This window comes from Mercenaria mercenaria, chromosome 1 (assembly GCF_021730395.1).
Source record: "Mercenaria mercenaria strain notata chromosome 1, MADL_Memer_1, whole genome shotgun sequence".
NCBI lineage: Eukaryota > Metazoa > Mollusca > Bivalvia > Venerida > Veneridae > Mercenaria > Mercenaria mercenaria.
This window is the reverse complement of record NC_069361.1, coordinates 102,845,779-102,866,081: the sequence shown is the minus strand read 5'-3', so window position 1 is coordinate 102,866,081 and position 20,303 is coordinate 102,845,779. Positions and strand designations below refer to the sequence as shown.

At 37.1% G+C, this 20,303-nt stretch overlaps 1 protein-coding gene across 1 annotated transcript in view; it reads right to left on the bottom strand.

Moving 5' to 3' along the window:
* The window catches only part of LOC123528414 (pre-mRNA-processing factor 39-like), a 36,891-nt gene that overhangs the window by 13,290 nt on the left and 3,298 nt on the right, over positions 1–20,303 (bottom strand). Inside the window, exons 2-6 of the mRNA XM_045308116.2 lie at positions 5,424–5,602; positions 5,017–5,142; positions 3,076–3,179; positions 1,316–1,480; positions 83–257 (exon numbers count right to left, since the gene is read on the bottom strand). Of these exons, the coding sequence (XP_045164051.2) occupies positions 83–257; positions 1,316–1,480; positions 3,076–3,179; positions 5,017–5,142; positions 5,424–5,602 (749 nt within the window). The remainder of the gene's footprint in view (positions 1–82; positions 258–1,315; positions 1,481–3,075; positions 3,180–5,016; positions 5,143–5,423; positions 5,603–20,303) is intronic.

Below are 20,303 nucleotides of genomic sequence, written 5' to 3'. Positions count from 1 at the left end.
AATCCTGCAATAACCAAAAATGGCAATAATCTCCCTAGATTGTACAAAAGCACTTACTAGGAAATACAGTTTTATTCCTTACCTTGTCTGTACTGGGCTCCATTCCTGGAGGGGGTTCATCACCAGGCGGAGGGGCATCATCTCCCTCAGGAATTAACGGGCCATCTGTTTCCTTAACAACCTCTGTCCGTAATTTAAAGAACTCATCAAGGCTAAGAATTTCTCGCGGATGATGGTTTAATACATGCTTTTTGAAACTGAAAAATGTGAAAAAATACAATTTACATGAAAAGCAAGAAACAAGTATGCCCACGGGCAGAATGTCGAGCATGCCAGCTGTCTGTGACCTTGACCTTAGACAGGTCTAGGGACCTGGTTCTTGTGCATGACTCTCCGTCTCATAATGGTGAACATTCATGCCAAGTTACATCAAAATCCCACCATGCATGAAGAAGAAATGCTCCAGACAAACTTCAATTTGACCTTTGACCTCCAACTGTGACCTTAACCTTTGAGATAGGAACATGGGGTTTGCGCATGACACTCCTTCTTATTGAGGTAAACATTCATGCCTAATATAAACAAGATTGGTCTATGCATGTCAAAGTTATGGTCCAGACAAAACCAGACGGACGGACACACACACGTATGCACATACAATGACCTGCCAAAAGTGACGACTAAGTCAAGCTCACCGCAAGCAGGTTCGACAAAAATGACAGAAACAATGTGCTATCAAATTTGCCTACCAAGTTTGAGGGTTGTAGATCAAGCCATCCTCAAAAATTTTATGGAAATCTTCTGTACTAACATTCATTGTGACTATAACCCACTGACCTCAAAATCAACATTGCTCAACAAAGTTCTAGCCCAGATATAATTTTATACTGAAACACATTATGCACACAAGAATGCATGAATGCACACAGACATGCCTAACAGTATATGTCCCTCCCATTTCAAATCAAGTGCACCAAGCCATATTTTAGACAGATTTATTGCCTTATATAAAATCGCAGTGTAAGTATTTGTGCAGCAAACTGGAAGGCCCTTCTATTACCAAACATAAGTGAAAATTCAACATCAGCAGCAAATCAAGCATTTTCACTGCAGGGGCGGCAAAATCCGATTTTGACTTACTTGTCCATTTTTGTCATTTGCTATTTTTTACTTGTCCGTATGACAGTTATATAGTAAATTCTGGTCAAATTTCACTTGTCCGTACAAGCTTTGGGACAACCTGGGCAATATGGACAATTGAATTTGCCACCCCTGACTTCTTATATAGCTGAACTCTACAAGTCTATTTTCTTACTTATCAAAGTGATGACTGTATAACTGTGTCGGTATCCTGAACAGTCGATCATATAGGGTGGTTACTCTTCTCAGATCTCGTTCCTTTTCCCAATTTATATAATTGTCCCATAGCTTGTCCGAGCGGAAGTCAGTTCCTGCTGCTGTTATGGCCCTTTCATATAGCCTGCAAAAATAACAGACACCATTAGTTATTCTATTTATCTAACAATAGTCTACTGATACTGTGGTTCAAAGTTACACCATCATCCGAATCATCTTGCAACTTTGCTGGTTTGAATAGCGGAGAAAGAGCACAGGTGCCCCTACTAAGATTACTTCAGCGCTGCACAGGTACCAATCAACATATTCAAGTGCACTGTAAATAAAATAAAGAAGAATATTATTAAGAAACCAGACACACGTGGTTTAAAATAATTGTTTTTTTATATCAGATGAAAACTTCTATTTATTGTTTGACTCCTTCCATTAATCACTGGTTCAGAGTCCATAACGCTGGGGAGGGGATGGAGCTTAAAATCCGAATAAAACCACAGGTGCATAACTTCACATGCTGAACCTGTAAAATTTCTTTTTTTTAGGTCACATAATTTTCAAGAAAAATGCAGCACAAACTTCTATGCCTTAATGCATATTTTTGACTAAGTGAAAGGCCATAACTCCAGTCTTGCAGGGTGAAATCTCAAACAAAACTTCATGTGCTGAATAACATTCCTACCAGTATATGGTTTCGTAACTCATATACCTCTCAAGATAATATGCAACACAAACTTTTAGGCCCTTTATGTAGTCCAAGGCCATAACTCTGTTTTGGTGGTGTGAAATCCTAACTTAACCCCAAGTGCACAACTACACATGCTGCATAACAATCCTCTAATGGTTCATGATTCTAGGTCTAACACTTTCTGAGATACTGCATTACAATATTTTGGCCCTTAATGCATATTTTTGATGAAGTCAAGGGCCATAACCATCAACTGGATGAGTAAAATCTCCCCAAAAACACAAAATGCATAACTTCATATGCTAACTGAGATGCTTTTGAGAAAAGCGCATGTCTCCCACAACTGCCTAATCATCTAAATAGTAAGTCAGTCTTTATATACTGTTTACTTAATCAACATGTGCATGCGCTTTCTGGACACCAAAAGGATGCCTATACTACTAGTAGTAGTATAGGAGCCAGTTTAGGGGTAAAACTGCGCAAGAAATCTGAGTGTTTTTGGTAAATCAAAAGCCATAATTCCGAAGAGCCTAGGCCGATTTGGCTAGTTATCAAACTTGGCCGAGCACTTATTGGCAGACACATTTTGTTGAAGTTTGGTGAAGATCGGATGAGAAATGTTCAATTTAGAATGCGGACAAGCTTTGTGACAGACAGACACACAGACTGGAGTAAATCAATATGTCTCCCACACCACTGTGTGGCGGGAGACATAAATAGCAATCAAAAGAAGTTGCATGACCCTGGGTCAAATACTTCTTGAGATATGTACATCACAAACTTGGACAGATGGAACAGAGACGTACTTATGTGCCCTCCCCAAAATTTGGGAGGCAAAAAACTATGAAAATTTGTTTCTGATGTTGTGCAATAAAATATTTTTGAATGGCTTGTTGGTCATTAAGTGTATAATATAGCATTCTGCTTCTAGTTTTTTATAATTTTATAATCGAAGCATCTGGTGAAGGAAAACAAAGCAAGTTGCTTTTAGCAATAAAAAACAAGAACAGTGTCCTAAAGAATTTAAAAGTACTCACTTTCTAGTTTCATCCTCATTTATAAACTCTTTGATGTAAAAATTTATATAATGGAGCCACAACTCGGAACTTAATGGTACAGCCTTTGCTCCTTTCTCAAAAATCTGTAAAACATAAAAAGACAAACCAGCATTAGGTATTATCCAAAGAACATACGATTATTAAATTCACAAAGAGGATGACGGCGATACATCGTAAAATGCACACATTTCAGTGTTTGACAATAAATCGTCACAAAATGTTTCAACACGCGATTTTACCAATACTGCAGTGACCTTATATCTACCCACTGTAATGTTTTTGTTGAAATTATTTCCAGCTGGATAGGAGGCCTCTAGTATCTATGTCCAAACCAGTCTAGGTGTGGACAATATAAAAACCACCCAGAATGCACGCCAAATCATGAAATGATTTGATGTGAAGCCATTTATCTCTGCAATAAAAAACAGTAAAATGCAACTTTTTTGTTTACTTCTGCTCTTGAAATATCATGTACAGTAGCATTTACATGTTACATGTATCTCGCAGCTACTACAAAACTGAGCACTCTTCTTGTACACTTGGCACACATGTTCCAAGAAGTATCAATATATTTGCTATTTTTCATTGTTCACAACCCACAGATACATGTATACTTATTTACAGGATTATCAACCATTTTCTGAAACTTTAGGATGAAATAATAGAATCTGTCTTAACTATTAGTATTGGAAAAGTTTGAAACGATAGAAAAGATGAAAACCATGCTGATTTCGAAACAGTTATTTATTTTGAAACTAATGTTGAATACAAGTGATTTAAAAATCTTAATGTATATGGCCAAGCCAGTGATTCCCTGGAAGAAACTTTGATAGGAATTGCTCTTTCGTTGTGTAAATAACTTTTATTATATTGAAATATATTTATTCAAAATGTAGAAAGTCAGACTTCCAGGAAAAATAAGAAGTCTCTCAATCTTAAGTATAGGAAAATAATTCATACAAACACAAGAATGGCTGCTTAGCAGTCTTTAAAGTTTAAACAAGAAAACAAAATATCCAATCCAAAACCAAAACTTTGATATTTTTATGTAGATAAACAATGTAATTATGGTGTTTTATTATACTTTGGGACAAACAATGTATAATGGACTTTTACCTTTCAAGTACTTATAATGCTAAAAAACACTTTTTATAAGCCAATATATCAATCGACTCATCATCATTTATAAAATTCTAAGATACAAATTATTACCCTGTGCAATAAAACAAGTTCTTAATCAGAACACATTTATATGAACACTTTTTAAAAAGCACCAGGAGCTTAGCTATTCCTCTGACCCACACAAGTGGTAGCAGAGATGGATTTATGTGGACTTCTGATGGACTGCCTGACAAATATTTCATGTTTTTTAAAATGTACCTTAATGTAAATGTTGATATTGTATGAAAAATTGTAGTAATGGTGAAGACTACACATTAATTTTTTGGTGAGTCAAGTAGGTAACACTCGCCATACATGAACTAGGGAAATAGTAAAACAAGACAGCCACGAAGGTCCTGTATCACTCACCTGACCTAGTTCTTACTCCATCTAACCTACTATCAAATCTGACCTAAATTTCATCAATACATAAACATTCTGACCCTGCTTTATTTCAATCAGATAGAACATTAACCATGCATATCAATTATTTGGCTTAGTGACCTATTTGTTATTGTAGCTGACCTAGGTTTGAACTTCACCTAGATTTAATAGACATATGACATAATTTCACCTGGCATAAAATGCAGTCTCTAGTATGTAAACAAGAATTTTCATAGCATTTGACTTAGTGACCTAGTTTTGATCTCAGCTGACCCAGTTTTGAACTTAACCAAGATTTCATTAAGACAGGGTAAAAATGAACTTTTTACTAAATAAATGCATCAACAGGGTTTTGTTAACTAAATATCAACTTACCTCAACAGATTTTTTCAGATCCCCTTGCCGTTTCTCTAAATCTGCATACTTCTTCCAGTAACCATAGCAATATGGATAACGAGCCAAGAATGCATCATAAGCCTGCCGAGCAGACTCAATATCATTCTGAAATACCATCAAAATATTATAAATGGTAAGGAGTGGAATAAAAAAAAAACTATCATCAAACTAAGAACCCACAACACTAATAAATATGGACATTCTTCTTTAAGGTCTTGGGTACAAAAGACATTTACAGTTTAGTTCAATTTAACAAACAGAATTATGATTTTAAACATTTTAAACATAAAGTTCCATTCCATATTAATTAGTTTTATAATTTTAATCACTTCTTAAACTTAAAGTAAGTCTGATCCAAATTGCTTTACATTATAAAGAATAAATACCTCCTGTTCAACAAATTGTAGAAGGTAGGTCCAGCCTGTGAAATCTCCTGGATTCTCTTTCACGGGTTTCCAATATTTTTCTAATTCTGTCTCTTTTTCTTTTTTCACCTGTGGTTTAGTTTCTGCGGTATCAGGCTGTTTGGCTTGTGAAGCCTCACTTTCAGCTGCATCCCCTTGTCCTGTAAGATTCAAACCAGAAACTGTTAAAACATAAGGTAGTCAAGAGCAACTGTAGGTGCATGATGTTAAAACTCATTATTATAATTAGCATACTTCATTTTCACACTAACTGCACAAATGACTGCGCTATCCGAGAATTTAATTCAGGCCAAACTTTGTTATCTCATTTCTATTGGATGGCTTCTCAATCTCTGAGAAACTAGAAGTGAAAGAACCAGTGCTCGGTGTAATTTCTGGCTGAATGATTCTCAAAAAAAAAAACTACATGTACACAGAATACTTTTTTTTTAAATTTACAACCAAAAATTTCCATAAAACAATTACTGAAAATAACAAGAGATCACAGAGTGATCTTGGCGCCCACCAATGTGCCATTTTTGTGTGTTCCAAATTTCAAGACTTATTGACAGCTCAAGGTCAAATTTCATTTCCGTACACAACACTGTGCAGTGGTCTAAATTTGAAAGCTGTAGCTTGAGAAATGTGAAATTAGGTCACTAGATCAATTTCAAGGACAAAGTTCTTTGTACACAAAACTATGCATGTGCATCAAGTTTGAAGACTGTAGTTTGAGAAATTTGAAAGTAGGTCACTAGGTCAATCTTAAGGTCAAAGTTTATTTCGGTACACAAAAATAAGCAAGAGGTCCAAATTTGAAGGCTGTAGCTTGAGAAATGTGAAAGTAGGACACTAGGTCAAAATCAAGGTCAGATTTCACTTCAGAACACAAATCTATGCATGTGGTCCAAATTTGAAGCCTGTACCTTCAAAAATGTGAAAGTAGGTCACTAGGTCAATGTCAAGGTCAAAGTTTGTTTCGGTACACAATCCTATTCATATGGTCTAAATTGGAAGCCTGTAGCTACAGAAATGTGAAAGTAGGTCACTAGGTCAATCTTAAGGTCAAATTTCATTTCAGTACATAAAACTATGCAAGTGGTCCAAATTTGAAGGCTGTAGCTTGAAAAATGTGAAAGTAGGTCACTAGGTCAAAATCAAGGTCAAATTTTATTTCGAAATAAAAACTATGCATGTGGTCCAAATTTGAAGGCTGTAGCTTGAGAAGTGTGAAAGTAGGTCACTGGGTCAAAATCAAGGTCAAATTTCATTTCAGAACACGAAATTATGCATGTGGTCCAAATTTGAAGCCTGTACCTTCAAAAATGTGAAAGTAGGTCACTAGGTCAATGTCAAGGTCAAAGTTTATTTCAGTGCACTAAACTATGCATGTGGTCCAAATTTGAAGGTTGTAGCTACAGAAATGTGAAAGTAGGTCACTAGGTCAAAATCAAGGTCAACTCATATCAAGGTTCATCTTGCCACTCAAAACCATACATGTGGTCCAAATTTGAATGTTGTAGGTTATTGACAAGAGGTTTTTAAAAGCTTTTCCCTATGTAAGTCTATATGAACCATGTGACCCCCAGGGCGGGGCCATATCTGACCCTAGGGGGATAATTTTAACAAACTTGGTAGAGAACCACTAGACGATGCTACATTACAAATATCAAAGCCCTAGGCTTTGTGGTTTGGACAAGAAGATTTTCAAAGTTTTTCCCTATATAAGTCTATGTTAACCATGTGACCCCCGGGGCGGGGCCATATTTGACCCTAGGGGGATAATTTGAACAACCTTAGTAGAAGACCACTAGATGATGTCACATACAAAATATCAAAGCCCTAGGCCCTGTGGTTTTGGAAAAGAGGTTTTTCAAAGTTTTTCCCTATATAAGTCTATATAAACCATGTGACCCCCGGGGCGGGGCCATATTAGACCCCAGGGAAATAATTTGAATCATCTTGGTAGAGGACCACTAGATGATGCTTCATACCAAATATCAAAGCCCTAGGCTCTGTGGTTTTGGGCAAGAAGATTTTCAAAGTTTTTCCCTATATAAATCTATGTAAATTATAGAAATAAACAAAGGGCCATAACTTACTAAAAAATTGCTGAACAAGTCTGATTTCAGGGGGACACAACTACAGTACCAATACATCATTCTGACAAAGTTTGGTCAAAATCCCCCTGGTAGTTTCTGAGGAGATGCTATAACGAGAAATTGTTACAGAAAGGACGGACGGACGGACGGAAGGACGACGGACCACGGACGCAGAGTGATTTGAATAGCCCACCATCTGATGATGGTGGGCTAACAAGAAAACTGCTGGTGAGCATGGTGAGTGCAAAAACTCTCAAGGCAGTATGCAAGAAAAGTTACGGTTCTTGGCTTTTTTATGCACCTTCTGATGATATTTAAAGAAATGCATAGTTTCAAAACTAATCTATCTATAGCTGTTAAAAGAAATACATGTAATAATAAACAGAATCACACTTTTCACACAACAGCTGTTGTAATGTGTTTTAATAAGTAATATATCAAATAAAATTATGAATTTCAGACGTATTTTTGCGTGTGAGAATTGAAGTGATGTCATTATTTCAACTCTTTCATTAAATTAGCCAAAAACACCTATGTAAGTGTGACATCACATTCAGCACTTTAATATGAAAAGAAAATTGCAAGATCTATATTTACATATTAACTAAAGCTTTACGTCATATTGTTACCTTATATTGTTTAAAGGCAGTGCTACAGCTTAGTTACAATTCAAAAAGCAGACGGGAGTAAACCCAATAGAGGGCACAATTTTGCATGCTGAAGATACCTTCTAGTGTCTTTTTATGCAATGCTTAACAAGAGCTTCGGAGGACAGCAACACCCTACTAGTCAACAGCCTTGTCAATTAAATAAATGTAAAAGTTGAAAAAGGGGCATAACTTTGTAAAACTGCAAAGTAGAGTTTTGGAATATGTGTTCTGCATGTCAGATCATCACAGCGAACATAATAGGTTTTCTGAATCTAGAGACATGTATGCAATATACATGTGACAATTTTTCACAATGGAAAACATCCCATAATGATAAACTATCAACTTTGGTCTTTTGCTAGATAGGGCACAAAATGTGCACCTCTGCAAACTGTTTTTGCATATGCAATCTTGTGTGGGCTTAATCTCCCGAACCCTTGCACCCAGTTAATGAAACTTCACACTTGTAAGTGATCAGTACCAACCCTAGTTGTGCATGGTGCATGTTACGTTCTTTAATTTTTTATCTAACATTTAAGATAAATATTCTGCAGAGTTTTTGTTACTATGCTATATACATAGACATGATAAAGTCTGCATAATTATGCAATCTTGTGCACGCCTAATCTCCTGAACCATTGCACTCAATTTAATGAAAATATATAAATATTGCATCCTCGTAGCTGACAAAAGTAAAAAGTTAATAGGCGATGAAAATCCTCGAGACGGTAATGTCCGTATATAGTTATTCGTCTTTGTTGTCTGCATATACCGAGGCTATTTTTTCGATGTCTTCCAGTTCCATTTTATGTACAGTCCGCAGACTGGTTGTCTGTATGAGTAACGGAATACCCCAAATCAGTCACAAAAATATATTTCTTTTATTTCTTCTTTCGATTTGAAAATGAATATGCAAGTGTAAATATTTTTTAAAACAGTAAGGAAGTGTCAAGGCTGTCAAGTTTCTGCACGAAGTGCAAGTAAAAAAAAAAGAGAAATGAAAAGAGAACGCGGCGAATGACGTCACCGTAACACCGGCTTCCCGTATACTTTCCAAAGTATGATATTCGCTATAACAGGTATGATGACACTAAATGTAAACTTCCTGTTTCAAGCAAGTGAATAGGTTGTAGCAAATTTTCACATTATTCTGAGTAGTAATTAGTTTCTTTGTGACAGGATATATTAACAATAAATCCCCATTCTTGGCAGTGCCTTAATTCACATTAAAACAGCGTTATATATGTTTACTTCCGGGATACACAAATCCAATTTTCTTTTATAATCACAACAAAATGAGAAGATGACACAGCGTTATAATTCTTTTAATGTATTTTTCAGTAGCATTTAAGGTAAATAAATGTCTTGTTTATACGATTCTTATTTCTTATTAACATAAAACAGCATCCAAAATACGTTACCGTAGGGTGGGATATTGCGTATACCGCTGATACGATCAACCCCCGTTATAAATTTAACCCCGCTAGATCCGCGGGTCTCGAACCTTGGACCCCGACGACAGCGTTATAACGGGGTCCCAGTGTAGATCTATATCTAACAAGAGCTGTCTCCATAGGATGACACATGCCCCCGATGGCACTTTGAATGAATAGTTATGGCCGATGTTAGAGTTTAGGACCTTTGACCTACGGAGCTGGGTCTTGCGTGCGACACGTCGTCTTACTGTGCCACACATTCATGCCAAGTTATTTTAAAATCCATGCATGAAAGACAAAGATATGTACCGGACACGCCCATCAATGCACTTTCATGAAAGATGACCTTTAACCTCTAAGTGTGACCTTGACCTTTGAGCTATGGACCTGGGTCTTGCGCGCGACACGTCGTCTTACTGTGGTACACATTCATGCCAAGTTATTTGAAAATATATCCATCGATGACAAAGATATGGACCGGACATGCCCATCAATGCACTATCCTTTGACGTCTAAGTGTGACCTTGACCTTTGAGCTACAGACCTGGATCTTGCATACGACACGTCGTCTTACTGTGGTACACATTCATGCCAAGTTATTTGAAAATCCATCTATGGATGACAAAGATATGGACCGGACACGCCCATCAATGCACTATCCTTTAACGTCTAAGTGTGACCTTGACCTTTGAGCTACGGACCTGGGTCTTGCACGCGACACGTCGTCTTACTGTGGTTCACATTCATGCCAAGTTATTTGAAAATATATCTATCGATGACAAAGATATGGACCGGACACGCCCATCAATGCACTATCCTTTAACGTCTAAGTGTGACCTTGACCTTTGAGCTACGGACCTGGGTCTTGCGTGCGACACGTCGTCTTACTGTGGTACACATTCATGCCAAGTTATTTGAAAATATATCCATCGATGACAAAGATATGGACCGGACATGCCCATCAATGCACTATCCTTTAACATCTAAGTGTGACCTTGACCTTTGAGCTACGGACCTGGGTCTTGCGCGCGACACGTCGTCTTACTGTGGTACACATTCATGCCAAGTTATTTGAAAACCCATCCATCGATGACAAAGATATGGACCGGACACGAACATTGCGGACAGACCGACAGACTGACGGACTGACAGACGGTTCAAAAACTATATGCCTCCCTTCGGGGGCATAATAAAAAATAAAGTAAAAAAAAATAAAAAGTAAAAAGCTAATAAAACCTGCTTCTGACTGGTTACCAAAGGTTACCCAGTGGTGGCCAGAGGTTACCAAAAACCAAGAGGAAGTTACATATGGACTTCTCTGCACATCGGTGCATATTTTGGGCTATATTATGCCCATATATATTTTGGCAGTGGCTAGAGAACCGGAATCGGTTCCCTAGCCAAAGTACCGTGCATAGGCTAGGGAACCGTAATTTTATTTCTTTGCATAAAGCTGCCGGAATTCACTTTGTTTCTTTTGGTAAGTATCATGCATGTGATTATCTTAATTAATTTTACCATATCAGCAAGTTATGCTCTCGCATTTGTCTACGAATAAGTTCGCTGTCTAGGGAACCGATTCCAGTGCTCTAGCCACTGCCATATATATTTTTGCAGCTGAAATGTATCGTCCTTGCTTTTATAAACTGCATTCCCATAGCACAAACTAAATGCAACTGAAAATAAGATATATACAAAGTAAAATTACATGCATATCCATACATGCCACAATTTTTCAGAACGTTTCCGGGATTCTGAGTTAAAATTTCCGGGATTTTTACCTTTTGTCCGGGACATACACCGTGACATTGTTATTTGTCTGTTTCATGCAAAAATATCAAACTATTACGTGTAGTTTCCAGAGATAATACAATGTTCACTCGCTTGTATTTATTTGCTGCAAATGCCGTCTAGCTTTCTAAGGGAGGTAAATACATGAACAGGTAATACACATCTATAGTTCGGCATGTGAATTTATTGCGTTCCCGAGATGAACTACTATATACGTAGATTATAAGAATCAACCAGGTCATCGTGATTTAGATTCTAGCTAATTTGGTATTATTCTAAAGCTTAAACATTTATCTATTTATCTAATAATTAAATTGAATCCTTAAAGGAATAAATTTAATTTTATAGATAAAAATCCACAATATAAAATATATGGAGTCGGGTCAATTTTCATCAGTCGGTCGGCAAAGGCATTCAACATTTTAATTTAGAATATGTGTGGCAATCGATCTAGATCTTAAATGATTACAACCTTTTAAAATAATTATCATTTAATTGACCGTTTTCAATAATCTCTTCCATAAAGGCTACATGTAGCTTTACCGCCAACGTGCTAAAAACAATAGGGCTGTCATCGATAGAAACGATATCGATGTATCAACGATTTTTTTTTGTCGATCGATTATCGATTCCCATTTTCAAAAATCGATATTTTACAGGGAGAAAAAACTACACAAATAAACACTCAGACCCTAAAAAAACAACTTAAGTTCACAAAGTTGTAAATTTGGATGAATGCAAAAAAGGAGTGACGGCAAAATAAAAATAAAAGATGTTAGGCCAACATTTTTTTATTTTCTGGTTTACGGGAGATTTTTAAAAAAAATTGGGTCGGGGGGGGACAAATAAAAATAAAAATAAAAGTCCCAATTTTGAGCAGTCGACCAAATAAATAAAAATAAAATGTCCAAAAGGATACATTTTTTTATTTTTTGTAAACCACAAAAAACAAAAGCTTGCAAGCTTCAATTGCACACTAACAAATGAACTATTCTGAACTGGTTTATATCTCATCATCTCAGTATACTGTTGCTTTTTTATGTGCAGCTTGTATGAATAATGCCATTTTCAAAGTCACCAAGGATATGCAATATTTGTGTTTTTGTATGTATCTATTTTGTAGTAAAATTAGGCAACTTGTGGAAACATTTCTCATAATAAAATATGCATATACCAAGTTGACATTGTCATATCATAAGAACACTGCATAACGTTTATTGTACCAACATGAATAAAAACTGCTATTAAAATGGGGATCCGATATGCAATGACTACTTTATATTACATGTAGCTAACTGGATATGCAGTCTCAAAAGACAGGCATTATCATACTAGAAATGAACAAGAGCTCGTCGAACACGAAATGCCCCCCTTGATGCATTTAGTAATTGCACAAGGAACAGAAATTATATGCACACTGTAAATAAGTATATGTAAACCACGTGACCCACAGGGCGGAGCCATATTTGACCCTTGGGGAATAATTTGAACAATCTTAGTAGAGGATCACTAGATGATGTCATATACAAAATATCAAAGCCCTAGGCCCTGTGGTTTTGGACAAGAGGTTTTTCAAAGTTTTTTCCTATATAAGGCTATATAAACCATGTGACCCTAGGGGTGGGGCCATATTTGACCCCAGGGAAATAATCTGAACAATCTTGGTAGAGGACCACTAGATTTTGCTACATACCAAATATCAAAGCCCTAGGCTTTATGGTTTTGGACAAGAAGATCAGAAACCATTTAACTGTTCCTGGCCAATGTGACCTTGACCTTTGACCTAATGACCTCAAAATCAATAGGGGTCACCTGCTGGTCATGACCAACCTCCCTATCAACTTTCGTGATCCTAGGCCTAAGCGTTCTTGAGTTATCATCCGGAAACTGTTTTACTGTTCAGGGTCACTGTGACCTTGACCTTTAACATACTGACCTCAAAATCAATAGGGGTCATCTGCTGGTCATGGCCAACCTAACTATCAATTTTCCCGATACTAGGCCCAAGCGTTCTCGAGTTATTGCTTGGAAACCATTTTACTGTTCCTGGTCACTGTTACCTTGACCTTTGACATACTGACCTCAAAATCAATAGGGGTCACCTGCTGGTCATGACCAACCTCCCTATCAACTTTCGTGACCCTAGGCCTAAGCGTTCTTGAGTTATCATCCGGAAACTGTTTTACTGTTCAGGGTCACTGTGACCTTGACCTTTAACATACTGACCTCAAAATCAATAGGGGTCATCTGCTGGTCATGACCAACCTCCCTATCAACTTTCATGATCCTAGGCCCAAGTGTTCTTGAGTTATCATCCGGAAACCGTTTTACTATTCAGGGTCACTGTGACCTTGACCTTTGACATACAGACCTCAAAATCAATAGGGGTCATCTACTGTTGATGACCAATCTCCCTATCAACTTTCATGATCCTAGGCCCAAGCGTTCTTGAGTTATCATCCGGAAACCGTTTTACTATTCAGGGTCACTGTGACCTTGACCTTTGACATACAGACCTCAAAATCAATAGGGGTCATCTACTGGTGATGACCAACCTCCCTATCAACTTTCATGATCCTAGGCCCAAGCGTTCTTGAGTAATCATCCGGAAACAGATAGGTCTACATTCCGACCGACCGACCGACAGACCGACCGACCGACATCTGCAAAACAATATACCCCTCCTTTTTCAAAGGGGGGCATAAAAATTACAAACTGATAAATATTTATAAATGCACACTGGCTTTAAAATTAAATTGCTTTGGTTAAGTTTCAGTGGCTTGAATATTGTTTTATATTTTGCCGACTGTCAGTGCCACCTTATAATTTGTATGACAAGCCAAAGCAATCTGAATTTTGGTTCAGCTAAAATATGTACAAAACTAGAAAATGCTTTTGTAAAAAAGCGCATGTCTCCCCCAATGCAAAGTCCTATAGGCAAGAAGTCAATAGGGGTCAGGAGCGAAAGTCAAAGAGACACTGGTTGGCTGCAATAGGGATCATCTACTTGGCATTAGTGATGAAATGATGATCGAGTTAAATCGAATAATCGTCGCCGGCAGCCGCAGGTCGCCGACTATCGATGTTGGAGTTCTGAAATCGATGTCGCTAGCGCTTTTCGCGCAATTGATCCCTTTCCGTTCATTCCATATATCCGTAATTTTCATACATTTCGTTAATTAAACCGCAAGGGACGTCACTCTCACACGTAAAATGGCAGAAAAAAGTGTCCATGAAAACTTCGGTCGACTGTGTGGGCTTATTTTGGCTTCGAAAAAACAAAACAAGGACCACCTATTAAAGAAAACCTCAACATGCAATCTGTTATTTGCAAACTCTGCCGAAAATCATATGTGAACAAAGGTATGTTTTCGTACCCAAACTATTCGAACTCTTCGTAATTCGTATGGACTTTGTGAATTATTTAACAATGATCCCGATGTACCTCTCTGTGTCTGTCAATTTGTCAACCTTATTTTGAAATAGTCTTGAACTGTCTTGTTTTATATTTATCTTATCAAGCCAACGAGATTGAGATTAAATTAATCAATTTTATACTTATAGAAATTTATAGTTAAAAGTAAAAATGCATTCCCTAAATACATTAAATGTATTCACCATGATCACTTGACACTTGTTATTGGTTTAATTTACTTATCAAGAAAAGTATTTACGAGTACAATTTTAATAAACATCCCTAGTCCCAAGTAATGATAAAAGCATAGTATATTTTTGTTTTATGAAATTATCTGAAATGTATTGCCTAAGTGGAATCTATAATAAGAGTATAATTATAAGTAAGTCTGAATGCTTTTACTTTCGATTATATAATCGATTGTGAATCGAAATAGCTGTTCAGATTCGATTCGATTATCGATTTTGTTTTGAAACCGATTTTACAACACTACTTGGCATGTCCAATCATCCCTCTAAATTTCAACACTCTTGGCCTAGTGGTTCTCAAGTCACTGTTCAGGCTTCTGTGACCTTGGCCTTTGATCAAGTGACCTCAAAATAAATAGGGGTCATCTACTCTGCATGTCCAATCATCCTATTAAGTTTCAACATTGTAGGTCAAGTGGTTCTCAAGTTATTTCCAAAAAATGATTTTACATGAACAGGCCACTGTGACCTTGACCTTTAATAGACTGACCCCAAAATCAATAGGGGTCATCTACTCTGCATGTTCAATCATCCTATGAAGTTTCAACACCCTGGGTCAAGTGGTTCTCAAGTTATTGATCGGAACTGGTTATCAATGGTCAGGCCCCTGTGACCTTGACCTTTAATGGAGTGACCCCAAAAACAATAGGGGTCATTTACTCAGCATGAACAATCATCCTATGAAGTTTCAACATTCTGGGTTGAGAGGTTCTCAAGTTATTTACTTGAAATGGTTTTCCATGTTCAGGCCCCTGTGGTCTTGACCTTTAACAGAGTGACCCTAAAATCATTAGGGGTCATCTAGTCTGCATGACCAATCATCCTATGAAGTTTCATCATTCTGGGTCAAATGGTTCTCAAGTTACTGACCGGAAATGGTTTTCAATGTTCAGGACCCTGTGACCTTGACCTTTCACAGAGTGACTCCAAAATCGTTAGGGGTGATCTACTTTGCATGTACAATCATCCTATGAAGTTTCAACATTCTGAGTCAAGTGGTTCTCTATTGTTCGGAAATGGTTTTCCATGTTCAGGCCCCTGTGACCTTGACCTTTGACGGAGTGACCCCAAAATCAATAGGGGTCATCTACTCTTTATGTCCAATCATCCTATGAAGTTTCAACATTCTGGGTCAAGTAGTTCGCTAGTTATTGATCAGAAATGGTTTTCAATGTTCAGGCCCCTGTGACCTTGACCTTTGACGGAGTGACCCCAAAATCAATAGGTGTCATATACTCTTCATAATCAATCATCCTATGAAGTTTCAACATTCTGGGTCAAGTGGTTCTCTAGTTATTGACCGGAAATGGTTTTCAATGTTCAGGCCCCTGTGACCTTGACCTTTGACAGAGTGACCCCAAAATCAATAGGGGTCATCTACTCTTCATGGCCAATCATCCTATGAAGTTTCAACTTTCTGGGTCAAGTGGTTCTCAAGTTACTGACCGGAAATGGTTTTCAATGTTCGGGCCCCTGTGACCTTGACCTTTAATGGAGTGACCCCAAAATCGATAGGGGTCATCTGCTTTGTATGTACAATCATCCTATGAAGTTTCAACATTCTGGGTCAAGTGGTTCTCTAGTTAATGATCGGAAATGGTTTTCCATGTTCAGGCCCCTGTGACCTTGACCTTTGATGGAGTGACCCCAAAATCGATAGGGGTCATCTACTTTGTACGTACAATCATCCTATGAAGTTTCAACATTCTGGGTCAAGTGGTTCTCTAGTTATTGATCGGAAATGGTTTTCCATGTTCAGGCCCCTGTGACCTTGACCTTTGATGGAGTGACCCCAAAATCAATAGGGGTCATCTACTCTTTATTATCAATCATCCTATGAAGTTTCAACTTTCTGGGTCAAGTGGTTCTCTAGTTATTGATCGGAAATGGTTTCCAATGTTCGGGCCCCTGTGACCTTGACCTTTGACGGAGTGACCCCAAAAACAATAGGGGTCGTCTACTCCAGCAGCCCTACAACCCTATGAAGTTTGAAGGTTCTAGGTCAAATGGTTCTCCAGTTATTGCTCGGAAATGAAGTGTGCCGTACGGACGGACGGACGGACAGACGGACGGACGGACAGGGCAAAAACAATATGTCTCCTGGGGGAGACATAATAACAACCTTATAGGTTGATGTTCAAACAACATTATCGGAGATTTATAAGATTCTTCACTGAGATGGGACTTGGAATTAGTAAGTTATGAGTCTGAAAAAAAACAAACATTTATTACTGGATATGTCACTATGTGTTCCTCAGTGTCAAAGGCACATGTGGTGTGTAGTGTTTGAGCATACTTTCAAAGGGTCCTCTTACACATTTTATTGGTATACTTTTAAAAATGAACATGAGAATATTGCTGGGAGTTTCATGTTTGATAATTATCTTTTGAGTTACAGTACCTGGATAGTCAACCTAATTTGACTGGATCCTAGGAAATATTGAGAAAATCTTTTCATATGGCCAATATCTCCACTCGGATTAGATTGCCCATCACAAATAATAAACAACCATTAATCTGTCAAGTAATTTTGACCAGTTTGAATCTTTTATCACATTTATCATTGTCAAGCTTTTGCAGGCACATGTGTCATTTTACATTGAAATTGCACTTTCTTTAAACAGAACTGAAAATTGCGGTATTAGTGATTTTTTTCTTCTCTTACCCTCAAGACTTCAAAGTAAAAAAATGTGTTTAGCAAGTTGATACTCACTTTTGCTCTTCCATTTGCCATTTCTTTGGTTTCTTTCCTTTTTTATCAATTGAAGTATTTTTCTGACAGTCCCACATGAATTTGATCGTTGTCCAATTATAATATACAGACAACAAATCTCGTATATGTGATACGCCAGATAATTTTTCTACATCTGGACAGCGTTGATCAGTTGATAGTGAAGGCCATTTGTCGTAGGTGATTACTCCTAATGTTGAGCTTTAGGTGCTGTTATTTCTACTCAGATCCAATTTGTTTACAATACTTGTTATCTCTGCCAGCTTATTCCAAAGTTTATTGTCTGTTAACTTGTACATTTTTCCTATTTAATTTCACACAATTTACACTCATGCAGGCAGCCATTTTTCATGCGTCTACTGATCTAGATTAAAAACCTCTACCATACAGTTAAACTTTTATTTTTGGCAGCAGCAATAATGGACGGTCGGCGGGTAAAATGAAAATAAAAGACCTGAAAATGACTTTTATTTTTATTTTGTTTTATCAAAAATTAGGGTCGGCGCTCCCGTAAACCAGAAAATTAAAAAATGCTGGCCTTATTAATTTTTATGTATTTCTTTTATTTCATAAATACAAATACAACACAATCAAACAGAAATATGGAAAGTAGGTAATAAAACTTAAAATAGCATTTACAGGAAGGTATATAGTATTATATGAACATATAGGTCATTAATCTAACTTAATAATCAATATATCGATGTATCGCTGATATTTTCCCATTTTAACTGTAGCATACTGTCTTTTTTAGCTTTTATTCTTTTAACATTGTAACATATCAGTTCTTTAACAACTGTTTCTCTGACAGCGCCGCCCAGTGATAGTCGGAAATCGACGGTTGGGTGAAAGATGTAGATGTAGATGTTTGCCTTAGAGAACTGATATATCGGTATCGTCGATACGCCTAAGACCCAATCAATGACAGCCCTAAAAAACAAAGAGATTTACGACTTTTCTTCCTAATTTAAGTATCATAAAACAGTTATTGATTGCATAATCCTGTCAGTTCTTAATCAGGGTCATCATAATAGCTGACTGTAACTTAATCAGTGTCATCAAAAGATCGTCGCGTGATCAAAGCGAGCTTAATCAACACGTGTCCCGCTCGAGGGCATGGAACTGATTAGGAATAAACAATGTGACACCGCGGACTGTTTATTGTGTAAAACTGAACAATTTATAGACAAAAAACAAGTTTTTTTGGATTATTTTTATTTGTTCCTATATTTCTATTTTTTCCGGGACTTTTCAACCCTGTCCGGGACACCGGGACGAGTATGTAATTTATCCTGTCACTTGCGGTATTTTCGACCCGATATCAGGGTGTCGTATATCTTTCTTGATATACCGTCAGTTGATCATGTGACCAGTGATATACGGTCAGTTGATCATGTGACCTTATGATCGATATTGTTGTCATAAGAAATTTTGCAACGAAACCATCATCATTGTGTTGGAATTGTCCAAACTAAGAGAATGAGCGGTCAAATAATGAGTTTTTATTCAAAAACGAAGAATTTATTGCGATTTTGCCGGTAATCACGTCATTATATAAGTGACGTCATTACGAATATGACGTCATTAAAGCGGTTGTCGCACACTTATTTTTGTAAAATAATTTGCCAAATATCGGAAAATGAAGTAATGACAAGATAAATAGAATAATAGGTTAGCGCCTAAGATGGAGAAAGTTTATCTGGCTCGGCTACGGACGTTATCAGGTTCGCCTTCGGCTCACCCGATAACCTCCTCCACCACGCCAGATAAACTTTCTCATCTACAGCACTAACCTATTGACTCGTTTTACCTATGCTCGACCAGATTTACATTTATGTTTCTCGAAACAAATTAAAAACTGACAAAGTTGTGGAAAACGTTTAGTTTCTGAATTGACCTACTTTTATTGGTTAATTTCCACTCAAGTGTTTGGCTGACATTGATCAGGATAAAATATAGCGCGGTTCAAACTATAGGGTGTAAAACACTAAATTTTAAAGTGACATTTTCCTATGCTCGACCAGACCGATTTCTTTTTTCAGAGGTAATCATAAAATTAAACAAACAAATATTTCTATAGTCAAAACTTCATATTTTCTAGTTTTGTTTTCAGATTTGAAAACTAATAAGTTTCAGACTTTCAAACAAGAGATAGAAACACCTACCTGAAAAGCGGGCAAAAGGAACATTGGTAAATGGTGTGTCTGCAGTATCCATCAAGTAATTTAACAAGAAATCGAACTGTTTTAAATCAAACAAACCTAAAAACTTCAATAAGTCAAATGTCCATAATCATGTTATCGAACTTGTCTTATTGCGCGGTGAATCTCTTTATTTCAAGTGTCTACATGACGCAACAAATGAATGCGCCATTTTTGCTTTCACCTCTCGAGAGGTGGGCGTGTTTGTTTACATCTTAAAGTTTACTTTCAAGTCGATAGTTTACAGATATAAGCTTATGTCAAATTATCAATAAAGGTTAGAAGACT